The sequence below is a fragment of the Oncorhynchus nerka genome, linkage group LG24 (genome assembly GCF_034236695.1).
Source record: "Oncorhynchus nerka isolate Pitt River linkage group LG24, Oner_Uvic_2.0, whole genome shotgun sequence".
Lineage (NCBI taxonomy): Eukaryota > Metazoa > Chordata > Actinopteri > Salmoniformes > Salmonidae > Oncorhynchus > Oncorhynchus nerka.
The window spans coordinates 52,702,519-52,716,550 of record NC_088419.1 but is presented as its reverse complement, the minus strand read 5'-3'; the positions used below and the strand labels follow the sequence as shown (position 1 = coordinate 52,716,550).

The 14,032-nt window shown below is 42.2% G+C and overlaps 1 protein-coding gene across 1 annotated transcript in view; it reads right to left on the bottom strand.

Moving 5' to 3' along the window:
• The window catches only part of LOC115108136 (roquin-1-like), a 33,642-nt gene extending 20,172 nt beyond the window's left edge, over positions 1-13,470 (bottom strand). The window contains 2 exon segments of the mRNA XM_029632146.2: positions 7,585-8,043; positions 13,295-13,470. Of these exon segments, the coding sequence (XP_029488006.2) occupies positions 7,585-7,815 (231 nt within the window). The 5' untranslated portion in view covers positions 7,816-8,043; positions 13,295-13,470.
• Between the last annotated feature and the right edge of the window lie 562 nt (positions 13,471-14,032).

The window sequence follows — 14,032 nt, the reverse complement described above, 5'->3', positions numbered from 1 at the left end:
GCTATCAAGGACTACAACAAGAGCATGGGAGGTGTAGACCTATCAGACACACTGATAGGGTACTACAATGTTCTCCATAAGACAAAGAAATGGTACAAGACATTGTTTCACCATTTCATTGACATTGCTGTGGTGAATTCCTTCATCCTGCAGAAGGACATGGCAAAGAGCTGTGGACAGCCCCCCGTATCACAGCTAGCCTTTCAGGGAGCTGCTCATCCAGGATCTTGCTGGCTATAGCACGAAGTCCACTACATCACATTCTGCCCCTCTACCTCTGCCCCCTCTACCTCTGCCTCCAGTGGTGTTCATATGCCAAAGTTCATAACTGCAGGCATGAATGTGCCTCAGGGCCAAAAGGGCACAGCATGGAGGAGTCGTTGTTTTCTGTGTCGCATGAAGTCCCCCATCACCTGCACCACTTGTTCAGTTTGCCTCTGCTTTACAGCAGAAAGAGACTGCTATGGGACATGGCACCAGCAGCAAAATATTGTGTAGAGAACTGAGGGTCTTCCAAAGGGTCAACCCTCGTTTAAATTTCTTTTTTTTAAAACATTTTTATAAAAACATTTGTGTGTTAGAATTGCCTTTTGATATGTTCTATATAGTTATTTGCACTGTTGTATATAGTTATATCATTTCACCAATTCGGCCACTTGGGTACATTTGGGCAACTTGTGTGGGACACCTGGGTGACTTCATGCTAAATGTCATGTAGCTCACCCATTCCTGAAGTTATCAGTCTGAAACTTTGCACAACTACACTTGCCCTCTTGTGTTATCCATCAAAATTATCCCCAGCATCCTATCTGACTGTGTGGCTATTCTAGTACATGTGAAAGATGATGCTACAACAACAAAACAGAAAACGTATGCTCTTTCTTTCTATTTTCTTCTATCAGATCTATTGTTATATTCTCTTACATTCAATTAACATTTCCACAAACTTCAGAATGTTTCCATTCAAATGATACCAAGAATATGCATATCCTTGCCTCTGGGGCTGAGCTACAGGCAGTTAGATTAGGGTGTCTCCAGGCGGAAATTGAGAACAAGGGATGCAGCCATAAGAAGATAAGGACAACAAAGTCAAGGCATTGGAGCGGCCATCACAAAGCCCTGACCTCAGTCCTATAGAAAATTTGTGGGCAGAACTGAAAAAGCGTGTGCGAGCAAGGAGGCCTACAAACCTGACTCAGTTACACCAGCTCTGTCAGGAGGAATGAGCCAAAATTCACACAACATATTGTGGGGAGCTTGGGGAAGGCTACCCGAAACATTTGACCCAAGTTAAATAATTTAAAGGCTATGCTACCAAATACTCATTGAGTTCATGTACATTTCTGACCCACTGGGAATGTGATGAAAGAAATAAAAGCTGAATGAAACATTTCACATTCTTAAAATAAAGTGGTCATCCTAACTGACCTAAAACAGGGAATATCTACTAGGATTAAATGTCAGGAATTGTGAAAAACTGTGTTGAAATGTATTTGGCTAAGGTGAATGTAAACTTCTGACTTCAACTCTGTGTGGAATTATTTATTGATTCAGAATGGCCCTCCCAAAAAACAACATCCGTAGCTTGCTCTTGAATAGCAAATAGAGGGTACGTGCGGTGAAATTTACGAATATGCCTGGTAGGCTACACCGGTTGTAAAGCGGATTAATGTGCTTAAATTTAAGAACTGAGCAATCAATAGCTGCACGAGACCTCTTTTAAACTGTGGCCAGTAAAACTGGTTTCTAACGCGATTGTGCAATGACTGGGCTTGTAAGAACACGTTTCACTAGGCTCTGTAGGCGTTGGGCTCTCCAACTCTGTCCCAGGAGTTCTAGGCCTATAGGCTATGCTTAGAGTTATTTGGACACTTTAGTTGGGATACGAACCGTATCAAAACATCTAGGCGTATGGGCTAGGCTACGTGATGCATTCAACTATTTAAACAGCACACTCTGTTTCTTACCACACACTGGGCATCAATTATAATATTCTCACCCATCAGACCATTCTCAATTTAATCTAGTCTATAAAATATACTAAATATTATGTGTGAAATTAGTTTTGATTTAGAACGGGCCATTACCATGCACCTGTCAGAACAGGGGCAGGGGGAAAAAAAGACATGTAATCTGTATGCACTTGAATAGCGAATGGAGAATGCTTTTCTCGCGGGTTGTTTTCATGCCAGCCAGGTAGGCTACTCCAGTTGTAAGCAATGTGCTTAGTATTAGGAAAGTTTAAAAATAAATATAGTAGGCGTAGCCAATAGAAAGCTGATGGAATCTTCTTTTTAATAGAGGCCATCAAATTTGTTTTATCACACAATTGCATCACATTACCTATAGAAATGTTGTGCAACATGGGCTTATAGGAACACTTATTTCATTCCATGCATCAACCTGCTATGAGGAGTTGGCTCTCGTTTTACAACAGGTGATCCTATCCCGCTGAAACGCAATGCCAGGGCTCTCATGGAGTGTTTGATTTGATCGCATTTGCATTGCTGTCAGAGTGATAAGAGGGACAATAGAGTGCTGAGTACCAGGCCATTAGTGACCGTCAGTTAGCAAGTTTGGTCAGCTACTAATGATGGTCATGACTCGGGACTTGCCAGTGTGGCACACACCCACCCTTTCCCTCTCTCCCGCTCCCTTTCCTCAATCCATCAGACCTCTGATGTTTGGCAGCTGTAAGAGTAGTGCCGAGGGAGCAAATGAGTATCAGTGTTTGCTGAGTCATTGGGTTTGCCAAGGAAGAGGAACTCTGACACACACACACGTGCGTCATCCCTCCCAACATGACATGCAGGTCTCCACCAAGCACTCCCAGCTGCAGGAAAGTTCTAGATCATAATTTCAGCAAACCCTTAACCAGCCGCAGTTGCTGGCTGTGCCTGCTCCCATTTTGAAATCCAAAAGCCCCCTTTCTATTTATAGATATCTATTAATGTGTACACATTGTGTAGGCCTACTTTTAGTGAATTCATTCATATCCCATGAGTACAAAGAGCAGGATCTGGACTGAGGACTGTGGAGAGTAGCAAAGGCAAGGAGTTGGCAGTAAGGCAGTGTTTTCTGTGTTACATAACATCTGTCACATACTACCTCTGCCAAAGCTACTTGGGCCATAATAACACAGTATTTTTCCTTGTCACATGGAGATAGTATGCTGAGTGCCTTCAACACAGGGCAAACCAGCACTTCATTTAAACATCCTATGGGAACTATTATCAACCGATGAGGAAGTGAAGCCAACTAGCATGGTGGTTGATTTATGAAACATGGTGGCACACCCTTTTAACAGAGGTTACGTTTTTTTTTTTAGCTACATCTCTTTTTGAAAAGTAACTGGACCCCAAACAAACAGCCTTCGAACTGGAGCTCAAAGGTTTGCTTTCAGTTTCTCTGCAAACAAGTGCAGTTTCATGCAGACACACACTCCCATTCTAAAAGGCTAAATTTGCGTTAAAAGGGGAAGGGGTAAAACTTTTTCCAGTTAACTGCTGAGGGTGTATTTGTTTTAGTTGAAGGGTAATACTTTTCTTCCTGTGTATTTGTTTTAGTTGAAGGGTAATACTTTTTAGCGTGTCTTTGGGTCAGTGTGTGTGTGTGTGTGCGCACGACACGTACAAAAGTGCTCTCTTTCAGTCGACATCTCACTATTGGATACGCCCCTTGTGTCCTATTTGCAGAAACCTTATTCAACCACTCCTAATAGGCCAATCAGAACTTTGTAGGCGTGAACCCCGCATATCTATATAGCATCCGCAATACTCACGCAACCCGACTTCAACTGTATATTAGTAGGCCGTGTGTAAAGACAAGATTAAATTAAGAATATATTACCAAGTGCTTGTCAAATTGTGAATGAGAGACTGATGAACTGTGTGCAGCATGCACAAGAAACAGAGCAGAGTGCATGCCTTTCATGGAACTTTAAAAAAAATCATCATTAGTCGCATCATGTAGCCTTAGTTTCTATTTCTTATACATTCTTAGAGCCTAAGGTTTGTATCACAACTAAAGTTGCATGAATAACTCTAAATTAAGCATATGGGAGGACATGTTTCAAATGATCACTTTGTTAACTGCTCAACACAGAATAGCCGCATGTGCGCATTACTTTGGAAATCGTGGGGGGGACTTTCCATTTTATTCAGCTATGTTCAATTATATTCTTCTTACTATAAAAACAGATAAAATAATGCCACAGGAATTATAAGCAAATATTGTCTGTTAAATTAACTAGTGCAGCCCAAAGCCATATGGCATAGCCAGATCAGGGCCTAACTTAAGGACGACTCAGAATTTGCTATTCGGTTCTTCTAAAATAGGCTACATTTTCTTTACATCATAATGTTTCTTTAGACCTGCCTAACATAAATAATGGCTTTATTGTGATGGTGTAGGCTATATGAAATGGATTCATTATACTTTTTAGAATGTAAAATGTTCCAAAAGGTCCGCATCAGTGGCTTGTAGGCTGTGCTGGGAAGCGCTTAATTAAAATAAACACGTTTAGCATTTAACGGTCAATTACCATGAGACCGGCAGTTTTTTTTACATGACAATTCCCGGATGATCAATCGTCATGACAGCTACAGCCATAAGCACGATAACTGAAAACTAGAGGAAACTCTGACCACAACATCGGTGGGCTGATATCTAAAAATCTGAATGGCTGTCACACAGTGTGCTGAGTCCCGGCCACGCGCTACGGCATCCTGCTTCAGGATCCATGTTAGCCTCCCACCTTTCATGTGTGCACTCTCTCCTTGCCCTTCCTTCTCAATTGTGGTCTCTCTGGCCATCTCACCTTCTCAGAGGTTCATCTTTGTGACATTATGACTAACAGTAGTCCTTCCTGTATCCCTTCGAATGCGTCACAGTAGCTAAATAAAACAACCGCTGGGGACAGTAAACATCTCATGACAGTTGGGGCGGTAGGGTAGCCTAGTGGTTAGAGCGTTGGACTAGTAACCGGAAGGTTGCAAGTTCAAATCCCCGAGCTGACAAGGTACAAATCTGTCGTTCTGCCCCTGAACAGGCAGTTAACCCACTGTTCCTAGGCCGTCATTGAAAATAAGAATTTGTTCTTAACTGACTTGCCTAGTTAAATAAAGGTAAAATAAAATAAAAACAGCTATTGTCCCTCATGTGCAACATTGGTTGAGTTATGAAAACACAGCCACATGTTTTTTTTGCCTAACCAGCAGCAAGCTAGTATCATATTTCTGATAAAATCTCACAAATATGATACAGTGGTATTGTAATGAGCAGTGGGGATTCAATGACTGTTTGTGCATGACGGATATTGATACATCAAACAGATATCATCATGCAGAAACTGATAGATAGCATGTGACAGATAATACCTTTTTGTGGCCCTGAAAGGCAAACTGATAAATGGTTTTGACAATGTTCGGCTTCAATTTGTACAGGAAAAAAAACTGACAGTGCATTCGGAAAGTATTCAAACCCCTTGACTTTTTCCACATTTTGTTACATTATAGCCTTATTCTGAAATAGGTATTTTTTCTCTCTTTTTTTTTTTTTAAATCCTCAAATCTACACACAATAGCCCATAATGGAAAAAGCCAAAACAGGTTTTTAGAAACTTTGGCCAAAACCCCCCAGAAATACCTCATTTACATAAGTATTCAAATCCTTTGCTATGAGACTCGAAATTGAGCTCAGGTGCATCCTGGTACCATTGATCATTCTTGAGCTGTTTCGACAAGTTGATTAGAGTCCACCTGTGGTAAATACAATTGATTGGACATGATTTGCAAAGGCACACACATCTATACAAAAGGGCCCAAAGTTGACTGTGCATGGCAAAACAAAAACCAAGCCATGAGGTCAAAGGAATTGTCTGTAGAGCTCAAGAGACAGGATTGTGACGAGGCACAGATCTGGGCAAAGGTAACAAAACATTTCTGCAGCATTGAAGGTACCCAAAAACATAGTGGCCTCCACCTTGCTTAAATGGAAGAAGTTTGGAACGACTAAGACTCTTTCTAGAGCTGGCGGCCAGGCCAAACTGAGCAATCGGGGGAGAAGGGCCTTGGTCAAGGAGGTTACCAAAAACCAGATGGTCACTGACAGAGCTCCAGAGTTATCTGTGGGGATGGGAGGACCTTCCAGAAGGACAACCATCTCTGCAGCACTCCATCATCCAGACCTTTATGGTAGAATGGGCAGACGGAAGCTACTCCTCAGTAAATGGCACATTACAGCCCGCTAGGAGTTTGCCAAAAGGCACCTAAAGGACTCTCAGACCATGAGAAACAAGATTCTCTGGTCTGATGAAACCAAGATTGAACTCTTTGGCCTGAATGGCAAGCGTCACGTCTGGAGGAAACCTGGCACCAACCCTACGGGGAAGCATGGTGGTGGCAGCATCATGCTGTGGGGATGTTTTTCAGCGGCAGAGACTGGGAGACCAGTCAGGATCGATGCAAAGATGAAAGGAGCAAAGCACAGAGAGATCCTTGATGAAAATCTGCTCCAGAGCGCTCAGGACCTGACTGGGGCGAAGGTTCACCTTCCAACAGGACAACAACCCTAAGCACACAGCAAAGACGACGCAGGAGTGGCTTTGGGACAAGTCTCTAAATGTCCTTAAGTTTCCCCAGCTAGAGGCCGGACTTGAACCCAATCTAATATCTCTGGAGAGACCTGAAAATAGCTGTGCAGCGATGCTCCCTATCCAACCTGCCAGAGCTTTTGAGGATCTTCAGGGAAGAATGTGAGAAACTCCCCGAATACAGGTGTGCCAAGACTCAAGTCTCTAATGGCTGCCAAAGCTGCTTCAATGTACTGAGTAAAGGGTCTGAATACTTAAGTAAATGTTATATCAGTTCAGTTTTTGCAAAAAAAAATATGAAAACCTGTTTTTGCTTTGTCATTATGGGGTATTGTGTGTAGATTGATGAGGGGAAAAAAACTATTTAATACATTTTAGAATAAGGCTGTAATGTAACAAAATGTGGAAAAAGTCAAGGTCTGAATACTTTCCGAATGCACTGTAGCTCTCCCACAAGACTCAAAATATGAACCCTTTAAGACTTAGGTACAACAGCCAGAATAAGATAAAGACAAGTGAAAGTTATTTTGTCTCTAAATGTAATGGGAAAATTGCATTGACTGGCAGAATAAATCTGTCCCAATCCAGAATCGGGTAAACTGCTACTACACAAGATAAATGAAAGAACACCAATTTCCCAAACCAGATATTTTGTTTGTCAGTCATCACCAGTCCATGTATGAGCATAAACAATTGAGTACCGTTCCCACTCTACATTAACATAACCTACATTCACCTCATCAAGTGATACAAACTGTCATTAGGAGAATAGGGGAGAGAATAAGGGGGGCAATTGTCCCCACATTTGCATTGGACCTATCCCAACAGTAACAATATTCATAATCTTATGATTCGTGACATTGAGTGAGTACCTAGCCTAGCATCTCATCTGAGTAGCACCTACCTAGCCTGTCTCACCTGATTAGTACCCGAGTTGTACCTGCCTAGCATCTCATCTAAGTAGCACATACCTAGCCTAGATTATGTCTCACCTGTCCTCCCACCAGCTGCAGTAGGGCAGTGTTGACAGGCAGCAGCTCGATGTCGGAAGCGATGGCCGTCTGGTCGAAGGGGCAGGCCTTGCGGTGCAGCTTGTTCAGGCACATCTTGCAGACGGTGTGTCCACAGCCCAGGCTGATGGGCTTGCGGACGCTCTCCTCGAACAGCTGGGTGCAGATGGGACACAGCAGGAATTCCGTCCATTGCGGCGCTTGTACAGGCATTGTAACCCACAGAGGTCACTAGGGGAAGCACAATGGCTTCGACAAAACACCTTCCCTTTCAAATAAAAAGGTAGATCCTTCAGTGCGTTGCCACGTAGGGTGCGTTTTCTTTTCGAAAACAAAGTGACGCAAAAGATGTGACAAATTCCACTGGAATCAAAAACTCTTCTGACCATCAATTTTCTTCTAAATGTTCAGACATCATGAACATTCAGTACGTGGTATGACCTGAAAAGACAAAGAACAGTCAACTGCATTCACCAAACCCAAAGAGCAAACAGATTAATCCCGTGGGAAGAAAAAACATCCAAATTTGCTTTAACTACCTAACTATGCTATGGCCAGATAAAAGCAGCAAGGGTGCAGCAGATTCACCTGTCTGCCCTTTCAGTAAAGGACAAAACCAGCAGGACGTCAATGAGACTCCCCTGTTGTCTTCACTGAGGTCTGGGAGCGTTGGGATATCCCCCAGCAGCAGTCGTGTTCACTAAATGCCAGCAGGCTGATGAGTTACTTAGTGGCTATTTTAAGACCCTTCCTCTGTCCAATAAAAAGCGCTCATCTGAAAACAGGAAGTTTGGGGCTTCAATGGGGAGAGACTGCTTCTTGTTGCTGTGTACGAACAGGTTACCGTAAGTGAATAGCCACATTTCAGCTGCAAAAGTGAAACCCTGGGCTAGATGTTATACCATTATTGATGCGTAACGAGTGGAAAGAAGCATAATTTCGACTGTCTCATCACATACCAAAGGGAGTTTCACATGATTAATATTAGGCAAACCGTATGCAACGTGAGCATGACTATCAGGAAACAACCAAATGGTTCACTCCAATAAATCATTGTCTTTATGTAATCACGTGGCGACTATGATTCACTTCACAAGCATGTCTGAGCCTGTAGACAAAAAAAACACTTCTGTTGCTATGTTGCTGTGACCCATTAGTGCGTATCAACTCTTCTTTTCCATTAGAAATTATTTGAATATCAAGATAGATGCCAATACAAAAGTCTGCTGTGTAAACCTTTCTTATACAAGCAGTGCTCTCAAACACACCGAAACAAGACAACCCAACCAACAACAAAAAAAAGACTCACCACAAGAAGTATGGATGATATGATGGAACTGCATCTGTTGCAACATGAGTGGACAGACAGAGAGGCTAATCACTTCTTAGTTTGTTGCGGATTTCCAGAGTATAAGATAGTCTACTCCATGATGCTGGTACTGGTTAGCTAGTCTGCAGAGATAGAAACACTATGCGCCTAGTGTTGCCACTTTCTCACCTGACATGTGAAAACAATGAGGAAGAGGTTCTCAGTTGATTTATGCTCCTGGAAACAAAAACAAACCTAACAAAGTAGTAATTCGAATTTGCAAAATCGTATCCTTGTATCTGATTCAAGATGGACGTGTGTAACATTCAAATTATATATTTTGTTCACATATGTGCCCGTGCCACCACCGGCCCGTCACTAAGGCATAATTTGGTCTTGTGGCCAGTGTCAAAAAAGTCACAACCGACGTCTTCGACCTGAACAAGGATTTCACAGGATGAAAATAGCCAGAGGGGTGTACTCAGTGGGTGAGTTACCAATCAGAGTAGGGCTGTGGCGAATGTAGCAACATACGCCACATGAAATAGGAGCAGGAAACACTCTCACAGTGTTGCAATCTCTGGGTTGGTGCCCTCCCTTGGGTTGTGCCGTGGCGGAGATCTTTGTGGGCTATACTCGGCCTTGTCTCAGGGTGGTAAGTTGGTGGTTGAAGATATCCCTCTAGTGGTGTGGGGGCTGTGCTTTGGCAAAGCGGGTGGGGTTATATCCTTCCTGTTTGGCCCGGTCCGGTAGGTGTCATCGGATGGGGCCACAGTGTCTCCTGACCCTCCTGTCTCAGCCTCCAGTAGTTTATGTGTTGGGGGGCTAGGGTCAGTTTGTTATATCTGGAGTACTTCTCCTGTCCTATCCGGTGTCCTGTGTGAATTTAAGTATGCTCTCTCTAATTCTCTCTTTCTTTCTCTCTCTCTCGGAGGACCTGAGCCCTAGGACCATGCCTCAGGACTACCGGGCATGATGACTCCTTGCTGTGCCCAGTCCACCTAGTCGTGCTGCTGCTCCAGTTTCAACTGTTCTGCCTGTGATTATTATTATTTGACCATGCGGGTCAATTATGAACATCTTGGCCATGTTCTGTTATAATCTCCACCCGGCACAGCCAGAAGACTGGCCACCCCACATAGCCTGGTTCCTCTCTAGGTGTCGGCCTTTCTAGGGAGTTTTTCCTTTCCACCATGCTTCTACACCTGCATTGCTTGCTGTTTGGGGTTTTAGGCTGGGTTTCTGTACAGCACTTTGAGATATCAGCTGATGTACGAAGGGCTATATAAATAAATTTGATTTGAATGGCCCAGGATATGAGTGTGTGTTAAGCCTGGGAATTGGCTGTAACAGGTGACAATGGAACAACAGGGGCTTTTCCTCAGTCAGTGTTTGACAGACAGCGGGAAAGTACCCTCTTATAAATTCAACTATATACTAATCTACACCAAGAAGATAAATATTCCTATGCGTTTCTGGGAAGGCTGATCGACATTGCGGTCACTGCCTGGGACTGCTCTGGTTCCACTCAAAATGCAGTAGCAGAAGGCCATCTGTCATTTCCTTTAATGCTTCTGGACAAAACAAAATGGTGTAATAGGTAGGCTATGTCTGCATGTGATCTAACAACACAAGACCTAATAGATAAGTGAATGCAGTGCAGCCTTGTCCATAAACTACAACTACTTGAAATAGGGCAATTGAGGGAAAGGGGATACCTAGTCAGTTGCACAACTGAATCCATTCAACCGAAATGTGTCTTCTGCATTTAACCCAACCTGAATCAGAGAGGTGTGGGGGGGGCTGGCTTAAATCGACATCATCGGCGCACAGGGAGCAATTGTTGTTGGGGGTCAACTGCCATGCTCAAGTGCCAAACGGCAGATTTGTCCAACTTTCCGGCTTAGGGATTCAAAACAGTGACCTTTCGGTTACTGGCCCAACGCTCTTAACCGCTCGGCTACCTGCCGCCCTTCCGAGGTCAACTTCCACACAAATCTTCCATTGACATCAATAGTTAGGTTTCCATCCTATATGCAACAGATTATCATGCAAATATATGCACGTTTCCCCACAAGAAGTTTGTTTCCACCAAGCTGACTTGCTGCGGATACAAGGCTGTGTGTGATGACGTAAAGTTAGTACACATTAAAAAACAAATTCAATGCGTTTCTATAGCATTTTTCACTATATTGATGGTTGTCACACAAACTGTTGCAATAAATGGCAATCTTGTCCAGTCTGGTTTTCACGTATGCCCTCTAGACAACAGTTTGCTGATAAAGTGGACACTGGATAGGTTAGGTTATATGATGAGTTGGAAAAGAGCAAGATCATGTGTATTTGTTAATTGGCAGCTAAGCACTGATCATCATGTTACTAGCATACAAATTAACACCCTGGATATTTATTGGAAAAGAGCATCAAGCTCATCACCGTGCACTTTCACCACCCTGTGAAGTTCATTATTATTTGTAGCATCTGTAGCCTAATAAACTGGGCATGCTTTTTCAAGTCGTAGTGGGAGGGCCACACAACATAGCACTGCGTGACTGCAAATTTACCTCAACATGGTTATTCTATCAACAATTGCGCAGAAAATCGCTTCCACCGCAATTTGTCACATAATTCAGTTTACCGACACAAAAAGATCCCACCATGTCGAACGAACAAATTGTCTGTCAACATTTATAAAATTGCATCGGCACTTCCTGATTCCATCACCATGAGCGTGATTCTTTTGTTGTCGTTGTTGGTATGACTTTACTCACATAATAATTGGACATTGGAAATATGGTTACTGTAAGACAAGGCACAATATAGTTTGAATTACATGGAACTCAAATCAGAGATTTGAGGTCTACGCTTTCATCTTTCACCCTCATCGCAGACTGATGCGACACATCCTGCAGTGACTTCTAGCCTAGACAGAATACAGCCTCTGTCTTAGCTATGACTCCTTCACCAAAGTGAGGTTACAATTACATGACTAAATTTACACCCAACTCCCCCTGACCGTCTGGCTATTATAGCCTGGCCTACATACTGTGTGGTTACATTTCACACAGTATTTAGGCCAGACCCTTTTACTCACATCTAACTTACGCAATTGTGCATGTTCCAAATGCCATATAAATCATGATGTGACACTCACAGATTAATGTTCACTAGCTATCCTAATTGCTGGTCCCTTTATAACGTTCCCTTTATAGCCTATTTCAACTAGACAGGAACTAGTGATTTGCTATCTGGCTAACTGTATTCTATCAGTCCCAAACAAAGTCAAGTAAGGCCTAGGCCTAAATCATAGTGGAAACTGTGGCCACTGCAGACATACAGTCATGATGAGGATGCAGATGCAAACACTCACAGCTACCAAAACATTTTTTTTACCATGACTCATAATAGCTAACAATAAGGAACTGCATATAGTCTTACACAACCACTACTCACAGGCCTATTAATTACCCTACACTAAATCAATTCAATCCAGACCAGTATCTGTGATGCATTTTACAATTTTATCATCAAAGCCACCATTTTTCCTGAATATGTAAAAAGCACTATAAGTAACAAGTAGTTGCATTTTTGTTTTGTTTCACTGTTCACTCTTGTTATGCTGTTGGATATTTGAATACTACAACCTGGGAACTCAGTTTGAATAGCATGGGCACTTCCTCTGTTTTCCACTTTCACAGCAGTAAGATCAAATGTTGTTAAGTTGTTAGGCCTCTGAAAATGTATTAGTTAAAAGCATTTAAACATAGCAAGCAAATATATCACTACGGTGCAATGGAAACAATGCAAGAGTAGCTAGCTAGCTACTGAGTTACTTCAAATTAGGCTAGTTAACGTTACTAGCTAGCTAAAAAAGGTACCCATCGCAACATTTGGCAAAAGCCCATATAACCTATCTATTTGACTAGTTAGAACGCTGTGTCTATCTAGCCCGTTCGATCTAGTTAGCTTTAGCAGAAATACTAGCTACAGAGAACTTGCTATAAGGGTAAGGTAGTAATGCAAATTCAGTGGACACATGTAAACGTTAGCTAGGATAGCTAACTAACGTAGCTAAGTTACGAGCAAGCTAACGTTAACGTATTGACACGGCCAACCAGTCAAGTAGCTAGCTAGTAATCACAATTACAAATTAATATTTTTTAATCTACTTCATGCACCTAAGGTCCTCAATAAACCATGAACAATATCTAGCTCGACAGCTAGATTGGACGGCTAGCCCGGTTAATTAGCTAACGTTAGCTTAGCTGCTAGCATAGCTAGACGTAAATTTGCCGCAAAAATAAAACATGTCGAACATAAACCTTAGCTAGCCAACGTTAGCTGTTTATAGCTAATGTAGTCCCGCCGGCAGAATATACTTACAATTTCCGATAAAATGCCATCAATCTTCAGCTGTTTCTATAATAATATTGTTGTATTTCCTCGGTGTAGCTGGAGCCTGGCAGTAACGAGCAAGCGAGTTACTATCTTTTAGGTAGGGTGTGTGTCAGACAGCACCCAGAACAGTAAGGAAAGGTGCAAGACCTGAGAAAAAAAATTGTAACACATAGGCAGGTTACTATAACACAATTTCTAAAAGGAAAAGGTTGCAAATTTGCTTTACTGTAATTTACATAATAAAAACATTTGCACATGCATATCACTTTTGTTGTACAGAATATTTTGCTGGAAATTGCACTGATTGGTTATTGAAAGAGCCATGCATAGTCCATCCCAGCCTCCACAAAGCATATCACTTGTTGAACAGAATATTTTGCTGGAAGGTGAACTGATTGGTTATTGAACGAGCCATGTATAGTCCATCCCAGCCTCCACAAAGCATAGTCATATGACTGTTAGACTGCACTGTTACATGCTCAAAGTTTTTAAAATGTATCAAATACAATGATTTTACTGTTTAACCAATTGGAGAGAACTTGCTTTGTGCATAGGCCTACCCTGTTTATGTTGACCATCTGCAGCACACACAACAGCTACTGTTATTTTATTGTTGCTCCTTAATTACTTGTTATTTTTCTATTTTTTAGTTATTTTATTTTAGTAAATACTTTCGTAACACTTTTTTTCTTAAAACTGCATTGTTGGTTAAGGGCTTGTAAG